We start from the raw sequence: 23646 nt of genomic DNA, 5'->3' as shown, positions 1-23646 counted from the left end.
CACATGTTATTAAAAAAAGCATGTGGTCAATTGGCCATCATTAACATGCAAAGGGTAGCTACAATCGTCATACTGTAAATTTAGCTACTTACTGTACTATAACACCTACTAACATTGAAATAAATTCCTGTCATTTGATTTGACGATTGACCATTTTTTCGAGTACGAAAAAAAAGACTATTCTGGTAACAAACTCGTTTGAACTCCAACAGCGCCGGCTATTTTAAACAACAATATACATACAGTATACTTGTATCACGACGGAAGTAACATTTTTGGAGAGATATACGTACTAATTTAGACCAACAAAGCATTTAAATTAGCTTTAAAATCATTTGTATAATTTTGATTAATTAATGGGAACAACTCTACAAGACGTGGAATCATTGAAAAAAAAACCAGAATTAACCTAGATCAGTTTCAGTTGTGTAATGGTATCATTGCGTAATGGTATCGTTGCCTTTCTATGCGTTTTAGCCTAGCTAGGCCTAGTAGAATTGTTTGGTCGTTGACATATTTAACACTACATTAAATGTGTTTATAAAATTTAAATAAACATAATATTTGAGATAATAAACATTCATATAGTTGTATGTATAATATAAATATGTTACAAAAAAAAATCAATTGCGAATCAAATGTAGGGTTCCTAGGGTTAGAAGCATGGACAATGCACATTAACAATTTAATGTACAGTTCTGTACAGAGAGTATTATGTTTCATGCCATGTGACCAACAAAATTGTTATTATATTTTGAGTAATAATTTACAACTTGGTCCTCTGAGAGTTGTTTAGGATTGTTTATTGAGTGTACTGTACGAAGCCACCAACCTATAAAACCAGCTTGTAGGTAAAGTTTCAGTTTTTTCTGTACTGTAACCATATAATAATTCAAATTTGTGGAACCTCTTTGTCATTGTAGGATTTTCTGGTCATTTCTGTGACACCAATGACGATGACTGTGTGAATCACCAGTGTAGTAATGGTGGAACTTGTATAGATGGGATTAACTCATATACCTGTCACTGCCCAGCCAATTTTACAGGTAAAGTTAAGTTTATTTGATTATGTTGACTTAACTCCCACGTTGTTGTTGTACCGTGATTACGAAATAATTTTCAAAATGAGATTTTGATTTCTAATCACATTTAAACAAAATTTTATTAAATTTTATTAAACCTGGAATATATATTCCTTAGCAACTGTAGGAGTTTGGCAGCTTAGAGTTTTGGTCTACTCTTTAGTGCAATTCCTTTGTTCTGTTAAATGATGTCATCAATTATAACATTTTGTTTTACTTTCTCAAAGGAACTTATTGTATAACTGATGTTAATGAGTGCGACATGAACATTTGTGAAAATGGCGCAACTTGTATGAATCTAATTGGTTCATATGCATGTCACTGTGTCAATGGCTATGAGGGCAATCGTTGTGAGATTGATATAGACGATTGTGCCGATGCAGATTGCCAAGAAGGCGCTAAATGTCAAGATTATGTTGGAACATATGTCTGTGAATGTCCTCCTGGAAAAACTGGTACGAAATTTATTTTATATGGATGTCAAGCCTTGTATACAAGCTATAAATCACTAGCCTTATATTTTTTATGAAAGTGATTTTAAAAAATTGAAAATTAGAACATACTATGAACAATTAAAATGTAAAGGTCTTATTTTTACAATTTAAAAAACAAGAACTGGTCTTATTACCATATTTATTTTGTTGAAATTTAAAAGTTTGTGAAATATAAGTGTAGAAAATATACAGAATTACTGCCTGGGCTCGCACATCGTATATGAGAATACCTGGATTATTTAGGAAATTATTATTTACATTTTTAATCTTAAAATTCATATATTTAAAGTATTATTAATTTAATTTAAATTATTTTATTATCTTAGGTATCTTGTGTCATCTTGATGATGCTTGCCATAGCAGTCCTTGCCACCCTGGATCGCGATGTGAAACTGATCCATTGACAGGTCTAGCACGCTGTGTGTGTCCTAGAGGCTATGAAGGAGGAGCCTGTGATCAAGATATTAATGAGTGTCTCTTAGGTTAGAAGAATTATCTAACAAGCTATCTTTAGGGCTGCAAATAAAATATAACATTTGACATCCGGAAGGGAATTATATTTTTCTTGAGGGAAAATATAGATTAGGCTAGTTCAGACGTAATATTTTTTTTTTTTATAAAAAATGGGATAGTTTATTTAAACAACCCAGTAATATTTCGAGGAAGAAGAAGTAGAAGTATTTCGAAAGACTATTTCATAAAAAAACTTTTTATTATTCTATTCAATTTATATAGACACAATGACAAATTAGTATACAAATAATTAATGCTTATGATATACTAGCAATTATACCCACTCCAGGGCGGATTTCAGAATTAGTTTAAAGCCCTCTCAGTACATAACACCCGACGCCAGTATCTCACTATTCACCAACCTCACCCATCTTCAATAACACCCCATGCTCCTTTTTTAAAAACAAATTCTTCCCAGGACAAATTTTAGCTTCCATACATAGCTATGATAGGCCTATCGTTTAGGTATGTTGTAAACTGTGTAAATGAATAGGTGTCATATTCGGATAATTAAAATATCTAATTTTGATACTGTATCCCCCAGCCTTCTTCCTAGTACAATTCTAATTATGTTATACATCATTACGCCAGTATTTCAGCCCCTCCTCCTCCTCCCCCCTCCCAACAACACATCCCAGATACTGGGTGATGTGTTTAAGACGTTTCCAGTAACAATTATGATAGGCCTACATCCCCACCCCAAGCTTTCAGCCCCTTCCCAGGGATAATTAAAATACTTTAACTATTTCCTACTGCAATTCTGGTCAATTTGATAGCCTTTTACCCCATTTTGATACCGCAAATTTTAATTCAACTCAACTTTAGTGTCTTAATAAAAGGGCGATGCATCTTATAGGCATGGTTTAAGTACTTTGTTAAGCCATTACCCCAACCCATAACCCCTCAGTGGCGGTTTTCAAACGTAATTTGTACATTACAGTACAGAAAGAAATTACTGCTTCGTATCTACGCGTAGCCTTTCGTAGCCTACGCGTAGGTAGATCGTAGGTCATTGTTCTGTCCTACGATGTATTGTTCGTAGCCTACGATGTATTGTTTGTAACCTACGATGTATTGTTCGTAGCCTACGATGTATTGTTCGTAGCCTACGATGTATTGTTCTCTCCTACGATGTATTGTTCTCTCCTACGATGTATTGTTCGCAGCCTACGATGTATTGTTATGATAATTATCTAGGCGCGCCTACGTAGGGTGGTTCGTAGGGCTAGTAAACACCATTGTTATTGCCTTTAGAAGCATTGACAATGCAGACAAACAATGTATTGTTTGCTAATTAAAATCCTATCTAAAGATAGTAGACGTCAATTTTTGTAGCCGCCCTACGTATCGGTTATCCTAATTTGAACGGAAATCCGCCGACGAAACGACATCGGGCCGGGTGGACCTCAGCTCACGTAGAGAAAGTCGAGGCTAGCCTGTTTCGGCGGCCTACACTAAAAATTATTTAATCCTACCTTGAAATACCTACGAATTATAAAAACAACGACACCTAACCCAACAAAATATATGCAAAATAAATATATATTCCATATTAAGATTTAACATAGGCCTGGCTTAGGCCTTTTAAAATGATTACGACATGTGTAAAGAAAAAAGCCCGAACAGAATTTGGAGTGGAAAAAACATGTGAGCAGTTTCAGAGAGAGAGTATTATGTTTCATGTCATGTGACACAAAATCCAGGTACACGATCTTATTAATCGTCGTCAGACCGGCAGCCACCCTCTTGTACTAAGTTTAAAAAAAACACGTGAAAGATTGCGGTAAAGCAGAGAGTATCGCGTTTCATGCCATGTGACCAAAAAAAAACTAGGTCTGTATTAATTACGGTCTTCTGTCGGCAGTCTTTTTGAGCGACCGATTGAACGTTCTGATCCTATATTTAGAATGAATTGTTTACGATCTTTTTTTTCTCGGCATCGTTTCTGGATGGACTGGACGTTCGCTATATTATTATTAGTTGGCCTGTTCGTTGCGGTTCACCTGTGTTGGATTGTGTCTCTACGTTTACATTGTGGGAAATTTATATTCGCCGTTGAGTAGGTAAACACGCACGAAGGAAAAGATTACGATTAAAAAATATTATTTATTTTTTAGTAATTTACAACTTGGTCCTCCGCCAGTTAAATTTAACACATTAATTTCACACCTTCTTAATTACTTCACTAAGAACATCGCAGGGTTGTTTATATAGGTTACGAACTCCCTACGAAGTTCAGAACGTAGCTCATTGAAAGTTGTTTATTGAGGTTACGAAGCCAAACAATGGAACCTACGAAGCCAACAACGTAGCCTACGTTCTATCTACGAAACTACAGTACTTTCTTTCTGTACTGTACATTCCCAGTACAGTTTCAGTCATGTTGAAAGGCCTACAACCCCACCTCAAACTCCCATCCCCTTCCCAGAGATAATTAAAATACCAAGCCGAAATCCCCCACCATCCTCTCAAATACCACTCTTATTACTTACTTACTAATATTTTGACATGCAGCAGAAATAAGGCTCATGAAACATATTCTAACCATGGAACTTAGTGATACAATGTTACAGTTAAGTTATCCTCCTTATTTAATAATTTTTGCAGATCTAAATCCGTGTGAACATGGAGGAACATGCGAGAATACATTTGGCTCTTTCCACTGTTCATGTGTTGAAGGCTATGAAGGTTTATTCTGTGAGGAAGATACCAATGAGTGTGCATCAAATCCATGTGTGAACCATGGAACATGCTTAAACCGTATTGGAAACTTCTTTTGTGTCTGTTTAAGAGGTAAGTCAAAGCTCAAAGTGCCTTTGCCTCTTAGTTTATACTTACATATAATTAATATAGTTTTCAAAATTACAAGGGTAAAAAAGTAATGAAATACTTTCCAGAAAACATTCATGGAACATTCACTTATTTTTGATCTTGATATTTTTACTGTTTACATGTTCTCACAACACATCAAATTGTAATTAATTGCAACAAATTTGAAAGAGTACGTGACAAAGTTTATTTTAAGGGAAACTAAATTAGAAAGAACATAGCTTGTGTTCCTAGTAACCTTTGTAAATGTATTAAAATAATTAGAAAAGTTAGTCAGAAGCTGAATGTTAGTGCACAATTTGAGTTATTGTATTGAAGTATACGGAAATACATTTAGTATTATCCTTTAGTATTGAACCAAAACAATTTTGTTTGAATTGTAGCTAAAGTTAATTTCTCAGAACATACTGATAATCTTTTTTAACCTCAAAACAGTTATTAAATTATGTTTAACGCACACAATATGGTTTTGCTCTTACCCAAGTAAACACATTTCTGTTTTAGGAAAAATGAATTGTTTGAAATAAAGTATTAGAACTATTAATATAAAGCTGCATCAATGACTGTTAACCCAGAAATAATTGTGTTAAAAGTTGTCAAATTTGTAGTTCTAAAATAATTATTTATGATTTTTGCATAAGTAAAGGTTATTTTTTTGTTTTCAAGAAATCAAGAAAATAATAGATGTATTTTTGTAATATTTTGAGTGGGCTTCTTTTCAAGATGGGCTTCTTTTCGAGATTAATGCTGTACATTTTGCTACTACAATAATAGAATTTTTTAGACATTACGTTTCTATTTTACATATTTGTGATCAAAACACGGTTTTAAAATGAAAAATGAATGTACGATATAAACTCGATCATACATTTATATTTAAGAAAATAAATTTAAAACAGATGGTATTGAAATTGTGTTATCTGTAAATGTGAGAATTTTTTAATTAAGTTAAAAAGACGATTTTCTCATACTTAAAAAAAGAATTTAGTTGTTTGACTAACAGTTAATAATATGTATGACTATATTCTTAGGATATGCTGGTGAATTCTGTGAATCTGAAATAGATGAGTGTGACAGCCGGCCCTGCCAGAATGGAGGTCAATGTATAGATTCCCTTGCTAGTTATTCATGCCAATGTGCATCAGGGTTCATAGGAGTCAACTGTGAAAATGATGTTAATGAATGTTTATCGGAGCCATGTCTTAATGGAGGGACGTGTGAAGATTCCACCAATTCATTCATTTGTTATTGCAAAAATGGTAAGGAAGATAATAATGTCTTGGAATTTAATGTTAATTAACATTATTCCTTTCCCAAGTTGTACAAGTATGTTAATTGTTTCCAAGAATAATAACTTAACGCTGTTCCACCGAATAGTCTTCTGGCTTTTTCGCCTCAGCTGCTCGGTTTATTTCTGCTGTGAAGTTTCTCCAAAGTTTTCTGTGAGATGCTACCTACCTTGTCATCTGCCATTTGGCAGGTCCATGATGGCTATCTCCCGGTCAGAAATTGAATGTAATCTTTAAGTTTTCCTTTTACCATTCCTATCCTGTTCTATCAACTCTTCATCAATATATTTATATATGTAACACACATGACTTTAGTTTTCCTATTATTGATCTTCATTCCATAATTTTTCCCTGCTTAATTTATTCTATCCATTAATATTTGAAGAGCATCATTAGTATTTGCCTTGTCGTCAGTAATTCTTATTGTTTGTATTCTGACTTTCATTCCTTCAGTACAGTTTGCTAGTGCTTTTGCGAGTAGAAACTCCTCGTATATTATATAAATTAGACGAAACAATTCATCCTTGCCTGACTCCTCTACCAATCTTTGCTAGTTCTGATAACTCTCCATCTATCATAATTACTGCAGCTTGGTTCATATATAACTCCCACAATAAATACCTGTTTCTGTAATCACATCATACATCATTTTTACCAATTAATCCTACCAAAAGCCTTTTCATAATCCACAAAACAGATGTATAGTTCATTGCCATGTTCTAGTGACTTTTCATCACATGCAAAATGCCTATAGCATCTCTTGTACTTTGCCTTTAACAAAACCAAATTTGTCGTTTCCAATATAATCTGAGAATATTGATGTAAGTCTACCTGTGAAATGATACTTTTAGTCCTGTGTTCCCCACAACTTCGTGTGTTTAATTTCGTTTCTAGTGGTATGATTGATTTTGTAAAATCTTCTTGCCAAATTCTGTTGTTTGTAAGTGTGATTAGATCGTTAAATGATGTAATGTTTCCATCTTCCAGGATAATATAATAATACACGCTTGATATAACTAACTTAGATATCTGATAATAACGAAATTGTGTATGCTGCCACCTACGTCTAGAATCAATAAACACTCTGATAATCATCCCACACGGGGCATTTCAAATAAAAAGGTCTGGATTAAAATGATCTTACAAAATATACAATATATCACAATACACAAAACAGTACAATATAACAAGAGTCAAAGTTCAAGAATTAAAAGTCGGATGGCCACTGGCAAGAACGAATTCCTTTTTTGGTTTGTTCTACATGCCGGGCATCGGAAGCGACGCCCATGAGGCATGAGCTCGATATCACTGAACAAGGCATGGTTAATATTTTTTAGAATAGCTCTACTTTTTTCTAGAAAAATAAAGTCCTTGTGTATAAAACAACACAGATAAACTCTATATCCTACAAGATAATTGTATATCAATACCAGTTTTACATATACGTTGTATAATTTGATTCATACTTTCTCTTTAGCTTTGTATCTACGCATCCATATCGCTGTCATTTTGCTTAGCACTGCTGATGCCAATTGTTTCCTTCTGCTTATATTCCATTTTTTTACATTTCTCCATTCTTCGTTTTCTCCTTTTTTTTATTTTTGTGTACCCTGTTTTCGTTTATTTATTTACATTTAGATTAAAATTTGATAGGCGTTTTTTAAGGCTAATGAAGTCGAGGTCGTCTGCATATGCAACTTCTGTTGGTAGGGGTACATTTTTTCTATCATTCCTAAGCCCATGAAGAGCGTGCTCAAGATAGATTGTGCGCTGTGCTCAAACTGTCACCCATGGTTTTTTACTTTAGCAAATGAATTTCACTGTCAAGATTGAATGTATAACCTGTAAATTATATTTAGTGCATTCATGGATACACTATGCAACCATGTTATGTTGTTTTAATGTTATTAAAATTAAAATAATACCTAAATGTAGAATGCGTTGTTATCATAGTAATACTATATTATGACAATATGATATTTTTAGGTTATACTGGTGATAGCTGTCAAACTGATATAAATGAATGCAACACCCATCCTTGTCACTATGGTGAATGCATTGATGGTGTTTACTCATACACATGTAACTGTGAGGTCGGGTATGAAGGTCCTCAATGTGACATCGAGGTGGATGAATGTGACAGTAATCCTTGTATTAATGGTGGTCAATGTATAAATTTACTTAAGGAGTACAGATGTTCATGTTTAGATGGAACCACTGGTAAGCTAGTATTTCTTGCATGCTTAAAAAATGAATCAATTATTTTGTTAGGATGTTGTAATAAAAGAACATTGAGACAATGCCTAGATGACAAATAATGCTAGATGTTGTGTAATCCATCTTTCCATTTTACCATTTGATTTGATTTCGTATTGCATGCCATGCATTAATTTCTCCTATTGTAACGATTGGAGGTACTATATTGCATGCTTTTTGTAAAAACAAAACATTGTGCAATAATATCCAGGTGGCAATGAATATTGTGCAATTGGAATTCCACCTTTATAGTGTACCATATATAACTGTTCTACTCCTGGGACCAAATTCCTAGCATTTAATGTTTACATGTTTTACTTTTTATATACTTACAGGTGTAAATTGTGAAATTAACTTGGTGGAATGTGCTAGCAATCCCTGCTTGAATGGTGCTACATGCATAGACAATATCAATGGCTACATGTGTACATGCATTGCAGGATACTCAGGAATTCGTTGTGAAATGAACAATGATGAATGCTTCTCGAGTCCATGTGTCAATGATGGTACATGCATTGACCAAATAAATGGCTACAAGTGTATCTGTGCTCGTGGGTTTACAGATCCAAGATGTAGCACTGAGGGCGATGAATGTGAAAGTAATCCGTGCCGTAATGGTGGTACTTGTGTTGATAGCCTTGGACAATACTCATGCTTATGCGTCAGTGGATATGGCGGAACACAATGCGAGGTAGACATTGAGGAATGCTCTTCAAACCCATGCCAACATGGTGGAACTTGTACTAGTGATATTGAACTTGATCATTACTGTTGTCGCTGCCCTGCTGGTTATTCGGGAGTCAACTGTGAGATCAATGATGATGATTGCACACCGAATCCCTGTAATAATGGAGGAAATTGTATTGATAAAGTTGATGGTTTTGAGTGTGCTTGTATAGGACCATACTCTGGAGTGACATGCAGTATCGTGACTGATCCATGTACTGATAATAATTGTCGTAATGGAGCCATTTGTAATCCATATGAATCGCAACATGGTTACATCTGTTCTTGTAGGCCTGGGTTTACAGGTAAAGTAGACAATTAGAATTTTTATGATGGGATTAATTTTTTTTTGGAATAAGAAAAGTAAAAGGCTATTTGATACATTCACTCATTTTATTTCATGATACATACATATGAATATATATTGTCAGTAAACAAATAATGACTACTAGATGTAGAATGTAGAAAGCAAAATAAACTCAAGAGAGCTTTAAGCCTTGCTTCACCAGTTTAAACTCTCAGGGGAATTAAAAATTAAATAAAAACATTTTAAATTTCATGCAATTCAATTATAATGTTTGATATTGTATGTAAGTAAGTAAAGTAATCTGGTTAAATTCTTGTATTATTAGGTAATTACTGTGATAGAGACATAAATGAGTGTGTCAACTCACCTTGTCGTAATGGTGCATTCTGTAACAATACCTATGGATTGTACCAATGTCTTTGTAGAGAAGGTTACACTGGAATTCATTGTACTGAAAATATTGATGATTGCTTTCCAGGTTAGTAAAAGATGGTTTTTATTTTCCTAACTTTTCCAAACCAAATTAATTGTTCTCTTTATTTGTTCTACTTGTAATTTTTCCCACACCTTTTCACCCAAGATCAAGCTCTCACCCTTTTTCACTAGTCTTAACTTTTAAAAAAATTACTTGAAAATTTCAAAATTCCCGTTTGTCATGCACAAGTAAACGATTGTAGTATGAGATCTTTATTGATCAGAACTTCAACTCGCTAAACATAAAAAACACAGTGACCATGATACCTGGCCGATAACCAAAGTACTATGTAAAGAGCACAAAGCCAGTCAAGACTGGCATGACATGGTGTAGAATCACTGATCCTAGGCCACAACGAAGTAACAATAATACACATGCATCATATAACTGGCTTATAAATTGTTTTATTTGTAGAAATGAACACTCGAAACGTGTATACCGTATACCGTACCGAGAAGTTAAACATGATTATCTGAATATGATAGGGCTAATATGATTTTGAAATCAACACCACATGGATGCTCCGAGAAAAAATAACCCTATAGAATATAAACTGTGCAAGAGGGTGCAGGCGGGAGGGTAGATTGAATTTCTTACTTTAAAAATTTGGAGGTCTGAAATTATGCCCTCTCTAGTTTCAAAATAGAATTGTGTTCAACTGACACAATTCTTATTTATTATTTGTATTTTAACTGTAATTTTTATTTTTGTTAAAACCATCAGATCCATGTACAAATGGGGGTACATGTATGGATGGTACAGCTGATTACTCCTGTGAATGCATCAGTGGCTTTGTTGGCAAAAACTGCGAGGAAGAAAAGAATGAGTGTACAAGTAACCCGTGTGAAAATGGTGCTACATGCAATGATTATGTCAACAGCTTCACATGTACATGTTTAGTTGGATTCAGTGGCGTTTATTGCCAAACTAATGATGACGACTGTACACCAAGGTAAAAAACTGAAATTAAGGTGTTTTTGTATGAGCATGTAAACATTAACTTAAATGCTAATTCCCAATATACAACACACAAGCTTCACCCACTCACCAAACAAATCAATACTTTATGATGTTTCATGAATTTTGATACCGTCGCATGTAGGCCTGCAGTAGAAACAAAATAGTGTTTAGGGTTGACAGGCCTAGTAAAGTAAACAATTTAACGTAAAGTAACAAAATACTACACAAAATTGGCATGTAAGTCACTCAATTTCAAAGTGAAATGCTCTACTTCAGATGCATGTCTATATGCAGCTTATGCCATTTTAGAGAAAAAATCCATTACAAATAGTTAGAAAAAACGAAAAAATAAAGAAATATATAAATCAAAATCTGAAGATTGATATCAATTAACATTAATATTATCTAAACTAAAATACCTAATGACCATACCATACCTTTTCTACATCCATTGAGAAAAATATATTTAAAAACTTTAAAACTTTGATGCCAAACACGGGAGTGTTTGTAGTTAAGACGCTTGACTTACGGAATCGAATGGATAGGTTAATCCAACAATTTTAGACACTAAATTCGGTCTGGAACATAACATGCAACAGACTTGAATTGTAGTTCTTTTAGTCTTCATTACATATCAATCTGATCATATAAATATTCTCAACCAGCTTAGTAAAACGTTGGCTCAAAATGCCTCCTGTTTTTCCTCCCTTCCCTTTCCCAACATCTTGGATCCAACCCTGATTTGTATCTTTGCAAAAGTGATTATTTTAACCTAAAAATATTACCTTATAGTGATAATATCAATAAGATAGGCCCATATCTTTAATGTGGCAGTATAGTGCCAACAGATATCGTGGGAGTAGGCTGACATGGATTACATGTTTTTCAACTACAGCATTTCATATAACATTTTTATTATATTAAGATTTTCTGTTTATTTAATATAACAATATTATTCATATTTTCAGCTCATGTTTATATGGTGGATCTTGTCATGATGGTGTCAATTCATATACTTGTGTGTGTCAGACTGGTTATGTTGGTCCAAACTGTCAAACATCAGTCAATGAATGCCTATCAGACCCATGTGAAAATGGTGGTACATGTTTAGATGGCCTTAGTTCATACACTTGTAATTGTCAAAGTGGTTATTGGGGAGAGAGATGTCAGGTAAGTTTTTTTGCGTCAGTCCTGTTTTTGTTTTTTTGTGATATTTTGAAATAATTTATAAACAAAAAAAAGTTTTTATTTAAATTACATTCTCTAGAATTTAAACTGCCAAATCTATTGTATTTTTTAAAATTAACCACTCAACTCATTCTTGTCAAATTTGATGTCCACTGGTAAAATCACAAACGAAAAACTGTACAACCAATCAGCTTTCTTATTACTGTAAATTGGCCAAGCTGCCACTGCAAGACACGAAAATGAAATATATATATACAAATAATGAATGTTAAAGTATGATGGTATAAACAATTTTAAGAGGTGAAAGGAGGAATATTTTATTTTATACTTTTGGTTTGTTCTGTTACTTTTTTTTCACTATTCTTTTTTCTGCCAATTTTGTTTGAGGTTTTGTTTCAAACTTGTAGACATTGAATATTTTATAACTTGGTTAATACAGTCGACTCCGCCTAAGTCGAATCTAATGGGACCGGTATAAAAATTTGAGTTACGCGACTTACAGATTTGCTAAAAAAGCGCTATGGCTAGGCCTAGTAGACCCTGTCGCGATCGCGGCCCGCGCGATGAGCCTTCTTGAATTGAGTTTGCTTAGCTAGCTAGCTAGGCCTAATAAATGCTAAGCCTCTTTTATCGGCAATGATAAACTGTATTTTCTTTTATGGTTTAAGCCCGAAACAATACGAAAACGTATAATAAATATATTTCGGTTCTTATTCGGTTCGGTATCCATTGTTTATTGCCATCTGTCTAGCACAAAATGGGTATAAGTAAGATAAGTTCTCATCTCTGAAACAACTCATACACTATACACTAGCGAGAGTTGTAGGACGCCGCCTATACTATACAACCTGCTTGAGAGAACCGATATGGTCCCACATTATCTCCTCTGTCGTTTGTTTATCGAATTACGTACGTTTCATCGGCTTTTTTAGCGCGTTGTTGCCACATGATTTGTGACTTCGACTTATACGATATAAATCACTAAAGAATGTGTATATTCGGACCGCAAAAAGACGTCGACTTAGACGAATTTCGACTTAGACAAATTCGACTTACAAATAAAAATTACACAGTAATGTATAGGAAAGAATTGGGACTTTCATAAAAATTCGACTTTCGCGATTTTTCGACTTGCGCGAATTGGACTTAGGCGGAGTTGACTGTATATATAGACGTTGTATATGTAATTTTTGTTATGACGTCAGAGTAACTCATGCACATTTTTATAAAATTGTAAGATTGATCATACCGTATATTTCAGGGGTACAAGTCGCACCTGTGTACAAAACGCACCCATAACAGAGACTGGAATATCAATATTTTTTGTCACTTATTTCTAAGCCGAAATTTAAACATTTTACAATCAAAACAATGATATTTCAGACATATTTATTAGAATCAAGAGGATATAATTTTGTTTGATACCCATACCCCATTTTCTCCCAGATTTTAATAAGTTTTTGCTGAATCAATTATTTTTCACATGAGTTACAAACATTTTAATTTTGATGATGACGTCATGTCTAAACATGTGAATAACATGGGTCGCTTAATTTCATCTACAGTATATTTCAATCAGTTATATAATATTCCCACCATTCAATTTTTTTTAAAACTAACCTAATTTTGTAAATATTTTTTATAGGAGAGAGTAAACTGGTGTAGTCAAGACCATAATTTGTGCATGAATGGAGCTACATGTAAAAGTAACAATGATACTCTCTTTGACTGCATTTGTGCAGCAGGTTGGAGTGGACAAACATGTGACATGCCTACAATCTCATGTAATCTTGCTGCAAATAGAACAGGTAACTGAGTTATCACTGTCATCATGATCATTCATTACAAGCATTTTAGATATATATTTGGATAAATGTACATTAATTAACAAGAAATATTTCTTACAAAAAAATATGTTGTCACGAAGTCACGTTGTCTCTAGAGGGTATTCAGTTGCATGCCTACAGGTTGAGGTCACACACATACAGCACATTAAAGTTCAAAATTGACCATTTTTAAATGCCATTTTTTAATTAGTAGATTAATATTTGTTATAATACATTGTTGGAAAGGTACACATGTCTTCTTTCAAATGCTGTTGAAAATTAGCAGAAATATCAATTATTTAATGAAATACAACCAGATTACTAACACCCACCAAAAAGGTCATCTTTTTAATAATTAATCATTTAATATATCTGAAGAAAGAACAATGATTAATTTTAAAATGTCGAGCGGCGTTTTTTTGTAATAAATATTTCTTGTTTATTTATTTAATTCAAATCACTCAAAGCAAATAATACCACCAAGGTGGGTATATCTAATATGTTAGTTTATCTTTATTGCTAAGGTCAAGTCTGGGGGTCAATTCATCAAGCCTAGATAATTGTCAACAAGTGATAAATGGCCAGTTGGACCCTAGAGATCAACAGCCAAAATAAAGTTTTGATTATTTGACAGTGAATTATTATAATACCGGCCTAGGTTAACAGCAAGCACAAAGTCATTATTTTTTTTAAAAGATTTTACAGATTACCGTCTACATGCATCTCGATAATACTGTATTATCAGAAAATGTTTTCATAGACTCTCTTCTCTCAGATGTGCCTTGGGGTTTGTAATTTGAGCATGACCCGTAGAACTATAGCTTCTGCTTGATATAGCTTCTGAATGAGTAGTCCTCTGGTAATATAGCTGGCTAAAGCCGCGGTGCGATTATAATAGTAGATTCAAATCCTTTTAACACAAAATATACTTTTTTCAGGAAAAAGTGCAAGTGAACTTTGTGAGAATGGGGGGCAATGTCTAGACGTTGGCACAAGCCATCAGTGTCACTGTGCTCCAGGATTCTCTGGGAGCTACTGCCAGACTGACAACGATGAGTGCTCATCATCCCCATGTCTCAATGGAGGCGTGTGTAAGGATGTTATTAACAGCTTTCTGTGTACATGCTTAAATGGATTCATGGGAACAAGATGTGAGACAAATATTAATGACTGTGCTGAAAATCCATGTATGAATGAAGGTACATGCCATGATTTAGTGGGTTCCTACAGATGTACATGCAAAGCAGGCACTTCTGGTAAGTTTGATAGTATAAGTGATAAAACTATTCTATTTGTCCCTAAGGTAGGAAAATTCTGTATTTAGTGTTCATTATATCTTTTTATTATATATATATGTATACTTAATATTGAATTTTTGTTCTATGTTAGAGAGCGTGCCCAAATGTTTTTACTCTGTTCAAATGCGTTAATAATAATATGCAAAACGTTAATGTTTTGAAAATTGATGAGGATTTTATGATAAGGTTTTCAATGTGTGGACAGGATTTTAGAACCATTTTTCTCATTGATTTTAATTATAAACACACTTATACATTGATTACATACTTATATAAATTTTGTAATTATCAATTAAAATTGAATATATATCATTACATATAATATATATATATTATACTACTTTGATTATTTCAAAAGTGTGCTTTCATTGGGATACCTAATATTGGCACACGATATTTGTATAATACTGTACTGTTTCTTCTTTAGGTGACAATTGTGAAGATAACTGGAACGACTGTGGTTCAACGTCATGTTTTCATGATGGCACATGCATAGATGGGATTAACACATTCCATTGTGAATGTCCTCCAGGATTTGTTGGTCAACGATGTGAAGGAGATGTCAATGAATGTTTGTCTAACCCATGCAACTCAACAGGAACCAAAGATTGCATCCAACAAACCAATGACTACCGTTGTATGTGTAAGACCGGTTTCGAGGGTAAGGACTTAAATTGGATATGACAGGATTTTAAAAATTACTTTGTATGAATCCTTTTATTGTTAGTAAACAACACACACAAAATTAGATTCGAATAACTAGTAGAGCATAAGAAATAAACAAATTAAATTTCAGTATAAAACCATAAAATGGTCGACCAACTGACACGCTATCATAATTGTTATGAATGTTCTATACCCACATATGTGAGATCGGCAAGTTTAATTTCCAAAACCCAGGGTTGTGTCCACGGCAGCAGGCCAATCACCATCTTGTCTGGTTCGCAAATAATAAATAAGCACATCAAACACGATTTGTACGTTGCTGAAAATATTGATATTGCACAATATTGTTGTGTCTGAAAAACGCAAATTTCCAAAGATTGTACAAGTAAAAGAAAGAAAGTATTTGTACACCTCACATTAAATCGCTCGCGCAGACTACAATGTAAGCTAGGCCTAGTAGTTCTAAATTCGCTAGCTAGGCCTAAGTCGACCAATGTACTTCCAGAAATGCACATTCATAGACGTACATGGCGACAATGAGTTTGAGGCATTAGCAGGATTTTTAAACAGGAAACAAATTACTTTTTGATTAAAGTGATAATTTATTTCCATCAACAGCAGCCAGCTCCATCATATTTCGTAAATGTCTATTGTACTAAACTCTGCTCAGAAAAATATTTGGCTAAATATATAGTATATAAAGAAGTACATTAGTCGTTTATTTTTCTATATATTATATCCAGACCCAATATTTGGATTTTTAAAAATAGTGTAATCTGTTAACAATCACCAAATGATGCATTACTAGATATACATGTCCAAGTTCAAGTTCAAATTTATTGTCAAATACGCAATTAAAATTTGTATTCCAAAGATCAAACACACGATAAAAATACATACAATAAGCAATACAATATTAAGATATGTAAAAATGTTAAAAATTGCACTATCATTGAGTTAAGATTTTAAAATACAGAACACTTATATCGTTTAAATTGCTTGGGCCTAGCTAGTTGCAATTAAATTTGTTTGTGGGCAAGCTTTATAGCGATACGGTCAATGTCCAGTTGGGTCTTAAAGTCAGTCAGAGACAGGTAGAGCGTTCAATTTTGGAATGCCTAGTATATAGGCTTCAGGGAAAAATGAAAACGCAATTTAGGCCTCAAAGGCTACAGTAGCAATCTACAGATATTTATCCATCTAAAATATGAAATCATTGGTATTGCTGAAATGTTGTACCCCTAATGGACAGACTGCCAGCCCACATGACGGGCAATCTGCACTGCATCAAAATCTATTAGGTTAGGTTTCTACTGTACATGCGGTGATTCGACTAAAAACAGGGACTTCTCTGGTAAAAAGATTTTGGCACAGGAGTATCATATAATTCGCAGACCATGACTGAAGCACTTCTGTTTCGATATATTCGACGAAAATAAAAAAATGTCTGCTTTATATTTCTAATTTAATGTAATGGTAATGTAACAGCAGATGTAACAATACAAAATACATATTGTAGTTTATTACTAGCTTCAATACTGTATGTTTGCTTTATATAAACTGTATTATAAAAAGTGAAAATATAATTAATTTACTTAATTTTGCTAAGTACCTTATTTGCTGTCTTAGACGCCAAATTAAGTTTGGTGCCTAATTTGGCAGTGGAACCTAAATTGGTGTGACATCTGCCTTCGGCAAAGATTTGTACCCATATGTTGACATAACAACAGTTATTTTTTCATCTCGGGTAGGAAAGCCTACCTACTGATAATATACTTTGAATATCAGATGCAGCTACTTTCATCATTCGTTCTCAAGTGGATATAGACCACTGTAACTAGTATTTTTAACTGCCGATATTTAACTGTTACATTGTTACACCATAGATTGTTGGCAAACACCTTCACTGATGGATTACCAGAATCTAGTCTTCGGTCAAATCTTTCACAAGAAAAACCATCAATGTTTGTGTCATATTCAGTAGCAGTGTCCTTAAACCAAGTCTCGGATATAAATATCAAATTAGCATCACGATAATCCTTAGGATAAAAGAGTACATGCTTTCAATTCATTCAATTTATTACGCAATTTCTCTGCTCCGTTATCCTCCATAATGACAGGTAATGAGCATTGGCTTTGAGACCGCCTCTCCTTCCTTGTTTTCTAACCTTGGTCCGCGGTTCAGAATTTGTTTGGCTTTGTTCGGATTGTTTTATTCAAGAGTGTATATGGCTCGGTGTGCAGTAACACTGGCTTTTGTATTTGCGTTACCAGGATATTATCCTAAACTGTATCTTCAAAACGATGTTAACATCACGCTCACCGTCCACTGTTTAATGTGGATGAATTTCCATCAATTTCGCTCGTCATTTCAACAATATAGTAATAAAAAAATAATCACCTCACAAGAGGTTGATATGATCGAGGGGGAAGAGATTTGACAACTCGTGTGATTCTCATGCATGCAAAATAATTCCGTGTACACAGACATAATAGGCATGGCTATGAATTTTGTGAAAGATGGGCTTGAAAAACAAATTAAAATCAATTTAACATAAACTATGGTTGATAATATGAATTTATTTTATTTCTAACTTACTTATCCAAAAATAAAAATCGCAAAGAGATAAGTAATTACTAGCATAGTTTCGCATCAATCAATGATTTACTCCTAAATTCATATTTTTGTAATACAAAGTTTCTTTTTGTTATGTCACAAAAATATTTTCACACTTTCCCCAATTTTCCCAAACCATTTCATAACTATTTTAAAATTTCTGTTTTCTGAACATATCTAGTGGAACTTGACATTAAGACAGCTGATTGTTTTGAATAGTCTGTTTGATTGTAGCAGAACAACAAATCTCCAGACATTTCCACTGATAATAATAACTTAATCAATTTAATCATTACAGGACGATTATGTGACATTGAGATACAGAAATGTACTCCAAGCCCATGTCTACATGGAACATGCTCAGTCACACTAACTGGATTTCACTGCAACTGCTCATATGTAAGTTTTGACCATTTTCAATGAAGACAAGTATTGAAAGAAATTGATATTTTATAGAAATTGTTAATAATTAGCGATTTTACTATTAAAGATATTTGATCATCAAGTCAAAGGTAAAAAATTGTTTGTATTTTCTAAATACCAATCCTTTGTTAAATAATAAAAATCAAAATGGGTTAATTCCACAATAATAATAGTATTTACATTAACATTAAGCCAATTAAACTGAATGGTTGTATAATTCTGAAAATGTTGCAATTTATTAGGGCTATTATGGCAAGTCTTGTGATCTTCAACTGCTTTCATGTAGCCGTGATCCATGCCAGAATGGAGGAACATGCCAAAATCTAGACAACGGTTTCAAATGTTTCTGTTTAACTGGAACATCTGGCATTCACTGTGAAATCAACGAAGATGAGTGCATGTCAATGCCCTGCGAAAATAATGGAATCTGCCAAGATCAGGTTGGTCATTTTCTATGTGATTGCCCGTCGGAACACAATGGCATTCGTTGTGAAGTCGATGATCCATCTTTCCCAGGTGGTATTGGACGAGAGGTTGATGCAGTTACCCGTCCGCCAAATCCATCAGATGACCAGTGTGCTGATCCAGAATGTGAAGGATTAGGTGGCAATGACATTTGTGATGTAAGTAAATTAAACAAATATGATTATATCAATATGAGCATACATTTAAACTTTATTTGTATTTTAATTTATTGAATAATAATACTATCAAATGTATATGAAATGTTTCAGAACAAGTGTAACAATCATGCTTGTAACTGGGACGGAACAGACTGTTCTGTGGGTGTTGATCCGTGGGCAGATTGTGCAGTTGACTATTGCTATTCCGTCTTTCAAGATTATAGCTGTAATCCAGAGTGCAATACAGCAGAATGCATATTTGATGGTTATGATTGTGAAAGACCAGTACATCAATGCAAGTATGTATTTAAACTATTTACAAATTAGTTTTAGTAGATATTTGCAAAGATATATTCCTATGTTTATGGATGCGTGCAATACCAAAAATTGTAAAACAAACAAACATACAAATGCTCTCTTTTATAATAAAGATATTTTAACTGCAGTAAAGACCCTCAATTTACAAATTCTCAATTTTACGAACGCAAATTTATGACGTCATGGTAAAATACGTACTTAATATTCATAATACAAAGTGCAGAAAATTTATTTTTTATTATTAAATCATAGTTAAATCATAAATGAACTTCAAATTAACAAAAATGTGGTTATAAACTTACAATTTATGTATAATGAATGGTGATCAAAATGATACAATATTAACTTTAGTTTGAAATCTGCTTGTTTATTCTAATATGTCACAATATGATTGTCTTTCTAGCACTGTATATGATGCCTACTGTGAAAGCAAATTTATGAATAAAATGTGTGATGAAGGTTGCAAAGCAGCTGAATGTGTCTGGGATGGTTTAGACTGCGATACTGATCCACCTGTATATGTCGAAGATACACTTGTTCTTATTCTCAGCATAGATTACGAACTTATGCTGACGCCTGTAGTATCGCATGCATTTCTACGTAATCTGAGTATTATCTTGCGTACGACCGCTTTCATTTTAAATGATAAAAATGGCAGTCCTATGATATATGAATGGCGATCAGATATTGATGCTAACAGTGGGTCGAATTTGCAACGTGTACGTAGATTTATCAATTCTAGACGTAAAACAAGATATTCTGATACTGCAGTTGAGTTTGGGTATGTGCAACTTTATTACTAAATAAAAATGCCAAGGTACCTGTTTTGTGAGAGTTGTGGAGTAAAAGACTACACAATTGGGCTGATTTCAATTAAACTGGGCAAATAATAAAATTCATGTAGTAGTTAGCTTATGATCACAACATTTATCTGTTCATGTTTTATTGAACATAGTATGTAAAGCATAGTGGAATACTAAGTTAATTTGATTGATCTACTAATTCATAAAAAAAAATTAGTACTAAATTATAATTTTTTTTTTCAGGACCAAAGTTTATATAAGGCTTGATAATAGAGGTTGTTTAAAGGCTTCATTAACCTGTTTCGAAACATCAGCAGAGGCTGCAGCCTTTCTAGGTGCACTAGCATCAGCTGGTTCGTTTTCCCTACCAATTCTACGAGTAGATGGTAAGCAGTGTGTTTTTGTTTAATTATAGATAAGACACTATAGTACTTAAAACAAGTACCAAAACCTATTATCAAATGCATCAGAATGTTGCTTTTTAAATGGTTAACTATAACATAAAATATGTAATGTTTAATAAGGGGAAACATCACTGATGATCCACTGAAATTCAGGGCAGTCTGGGGTTTTCCCCTTTGTAACAACACATGTCACCGTGGTGTCGCACAAGATTTTATGTTACATCGCGATCAGTTGAGTTTGGTATATGTTTTTTTTTGGCAAGATCAAACCACAGAGGCCTAACTCATAACCATGTTTTTCTCAATCCACTCCACAGCCCTTAAAAATTGTTTTGCAGCCCCAAATTTGGCTGGGCCGATAGTTTGCGGAACAAGCAATTAAACCCAAAAACATTTTATCATTGTTAGTATGGTAAAATAATAATTAGTTATCCGCTTAGTAGCGTAAATGTAAATTCAAACCATGAATTTTGCCTTCTCTAAGATTATCCCAAATTTTCAACCCATTAGCATTAATGATTCAGAGTTAGAAACAGTCTCTCAATTTAAGCTACTAGGTGTAACCCTGCAAAACAATCTTAAGTGGACTGCCCATGTTGAGGGAACGATTTCAATTCCATTTTTACAAATTTATTAACGAAACTGATGAGTTGTAGATATCAATTCATGTAAAAGTTGGACCTACCGGATGTTCTGACGTCACCACATGGCCACACGAATATAAACAAGGCCATAAACATGGCTGCAGTCGCGTGTTCAAGTTAGTGTTTACCGACCAACAGACCGACCGACATAGTGAGCTGTAGAGTCGCGTTGCATGCGAGTAAAAATATGATTTTTTCCTCTTTTGTACTCTTCTTGCTTTTACGTACCCAAAATTCTTCAAATTTTTATTAATGTAATTCTTTAGATAATTAGCTTCTAAAATAGTTAATGTCCATTTGATTATGCCATCGTGTTAATAATTTGATTTAAAAGATGGGTCTCGTAATTTCATCTATGCTACACTGTATATAACATATACAGTGTATTCTGTATATACTGTAATATGCTGTATGATACAAAATAGGTACAATTCAGCACTGTAAACAAATTTAGTTCATGTCATAGGATGGCATAATAATTGTCGACGTTTATATAGTTAACGTATGTGCATGTTGCAATTCCGCAGAGTTCAAATCTAGTTCATTTTTCCACGATTTTTGTGCGCAGCATATCACCTATTGCTTGTGAACATAACTTTGTATTTAACTTGGTAAAAAGATTGACATTGAAGTGTAGATGTGCAAACAAGCTTTTTGACGATGTCGGAGCCGCGTTGCGTAAGTTACTCGCGATTTTATGAATTAATATAACTGATCATAAATTTAGAACCAACAAATATTCTGTCATGAAACTGAAATTATAATTCATAGAAAGTGATATGAAGTAAAAATGGCATGTTACACACAAATTTGTGCGTGCATGAGCATTTGAAATTGTAAAATGCGCAAAATCAATCAATTTCGTGTACATTTGAGTTCATTTGAGGGAGGTGCTTATTCGAGGGATATGTTTAATTTTAATAATAATATGGTAACATTTAGAATAAAATAAAATCTAATAGATATGAAAAGTGGTAAAAAAGAATAGAAAATGCTTGGTAAATTGTAGATAACAGTGCGATGAATTCTACAAATGTATAATTGTGTTATTGTAAATAATACAATATTGTGTGTATAAATGTGGATGGGCGTTTATTAGATAGATTGGGGGGGGGGGGGAGTTGATTATTATTCAAAGTTATTTTTTATTGGGGACGTTTTGGGCGTTTATTCAAATAAATAATTAACTTCCGCGACAGAGTGGCCCAAGAAGGGAGATGTTTTAGACGGCTTGCAACATAGGCAGACGTATCCCAGTCCTAACGGGACACAGATAGCCCACAGTTATTCCTGCCAGCTTACTCAATAAAACTCGGCTATCGGGATTACACTCATTTTTAAACAAAAGGTCTCCCTATGTAATTTTATAGTACTATATTCCCCACAATATACTCTGATGCTTTATGGCGTATATTTATTTTGATCTTTATTAATTTGCAGTATAATTTTTATTTTTTAACTAATGTACCTTCACACGCGTGGTCCGATCCGAATGTAAACAAAAAACTAAAATGGCTATAGCCACTAATGGTTGCAAGGTGAATGCCCGTGAACGGTGAACTCATCGTGAACCCGGAAATTACTTGGACCACGTAGAATTAAAATTGAATTGAAAATCTACTGATGAAATCAGAAATTTGGTGTTAAAACCCTTTATAATATCTTCCTAAGATAGAAATATGGAACAATATCATAATAGTGGAAACTAATGTTATCAAATCTACGTTTCGCGGTACATCTAAGATAGATAAGGTAGGTAACCAAGGCGGAGATTTGTCCCGAAGTTTTTCCATTGTGCTCGTCTATGTCAGAATTAACCATAATTTATATATAGATGCTACACTGTATTCTGTGTATTCTGTAAATACTGTAATGCTGTATGATACAAAATAAGTACAATTCAAC

The 23646-nt window shown here is 33.6% G+C and overlaps 1 protein-coding gene across 1 annotated transcript in view; it reads left to right on the top strand.

The window, feature by feature from the left end:
- Positions 1–23646, top strand: part of LOC144836851 (uncharacterized) — a 61541-nt gene that overhangs the window by 18911 nt on the left and 18984 nt on the right. The window contains exons 5-22 of the mRNA XM_078691731.1: positions 924–1046; positions 1310–1537; positions 1903–2058; positions 4697–4882; positions 5950–6177; positions 8194–8427; positions 8799–9494; positions 9822–9974; positions 10695–10923; positions 11900–12101; positions 13765–13927; positions 14884–15201; positions 15671–15904; positions 18825–18925; positions 19192–19572; positions 19684–19871; positions 20294–20671; positions 20937–21079. Coding sequence (XP_078547857.1) covers positions 924–1046; positions 1310–1537; positions 1903–2058; positions 4697–4882; positions 5950–6177; positions 8194–8427; positions 8799–9494; positions 9822–9974; positions 10695–10923; positions 11900–12101; positions 13765–13927; positions 14884–15201; positions 15671–15904; positions 18825–18925; positions 19192–19572; positions 19684–19871; positions 20294–20671; positions 20937–21079 — 4341 coding nt within the window. The remainder of the gene's footprint in view (positions 1–923; positions 1047–1309; positions 1538–1902; positions 2059–4696; positions 4883–5949; positions 6178–8193; positions 8428–8798; positions 9495–9821; positions 9975–10694; positions 10924–11899; positions 12102–13764; positions 13928–14883; positions 15202–15670; positions 15905–18824; positions 18926–19191; positions 19573–19683; positions 19872–20293; positions 20672–20936; positions 21080–23646) is intronic.

This window comes from Antedon bifida, chromosome 3 (assembly GCF_963402885.1).
Source record: "Antedon bifida chromosome 3, ecAntBifi1.1, whole genome shotgun sequence".
Lineage (NCBI taxonomy): Eukaryota > Metazoa > Echinodermata > Crinoidea > Comatulida > Antedonidae > Antedon > Antedon bifida.
Note: the sequence above shows the minus strand (reverse complement) of the source record. Positions and strands in the feature narration are given on the sequence as shown.